This window comes from Homarus americanus, unplaced genomic scaffold (genome assembly GCF_018991925.1).
Source record: "Homarus americanus isolate GMGI-L3 unplaced genomic scaffold, GMGI_Hamer_2.0 scaffold34360, whole genome shotgun sequence".
Lineage (NCBI taxonomy): Eukaryota > Metazoa > Arthropoda > Malacostraca > Decapoda > Nephropidae > Homarus > Homarus americanus.
In genome coordinates, this window is record NW_024739403.1 from 6,592,144 (window position 1) to 6,592,549 (window position 406).

At 27.8% G+C, this 406-nt stretch overlaps 1 protein-coding gene across 1 annotated transcript in view; it reads left to right on the forward strand.

Moving 5' to 3' along the window:
• Positions 1-391: 391 nt before the first annotated feature.
• Positions 392-406, forward strand: part of LOC121874624 (cubilin-like) — a 57,118-nt gene continuing 57,103 nt past the window's right edge. The window contains exon 1 of the mRNA XM_042378853.1: positions 392-406. This exon is cut by the window's right edge and continues 8 nt beyond it. Coding sequence (XP_042234787.1) covers positions 392-406 — 15 coding nt within the window.

The window sequence follows — 406 nt, forward strand, 5'->3', positions numbered from 1 at the left end:
GCAGTGCCAGTTTTGTTGATGCTCGGATTGTTGTAGACGTTTCTTATATTTAAAACACCCTGTCCTAAGATTTATAATACAGATTAATAACAATTGATAATATTAACAATCATCACAATGATGATGATAATAACGATAACGATATAATAATAATAATAATAATAATAATAATAATAATAATAATAATTATAAAAATATATAATCTTAAATTACATAATCTAACAACTCTCAGGTGCAGTCTGAACTAGTTAACATGACATCATCTTTAAATAAAAATAATAATCAATGTTGTCCTGAGAGTTTGGGAAATATTTATCCAGTTAACTTAAGGACGCTGAGATTGCACTGGGCATTTCTCCCCCGAACTGCGTATATCAACATTAATTAAGTAATGACTGACAGATTC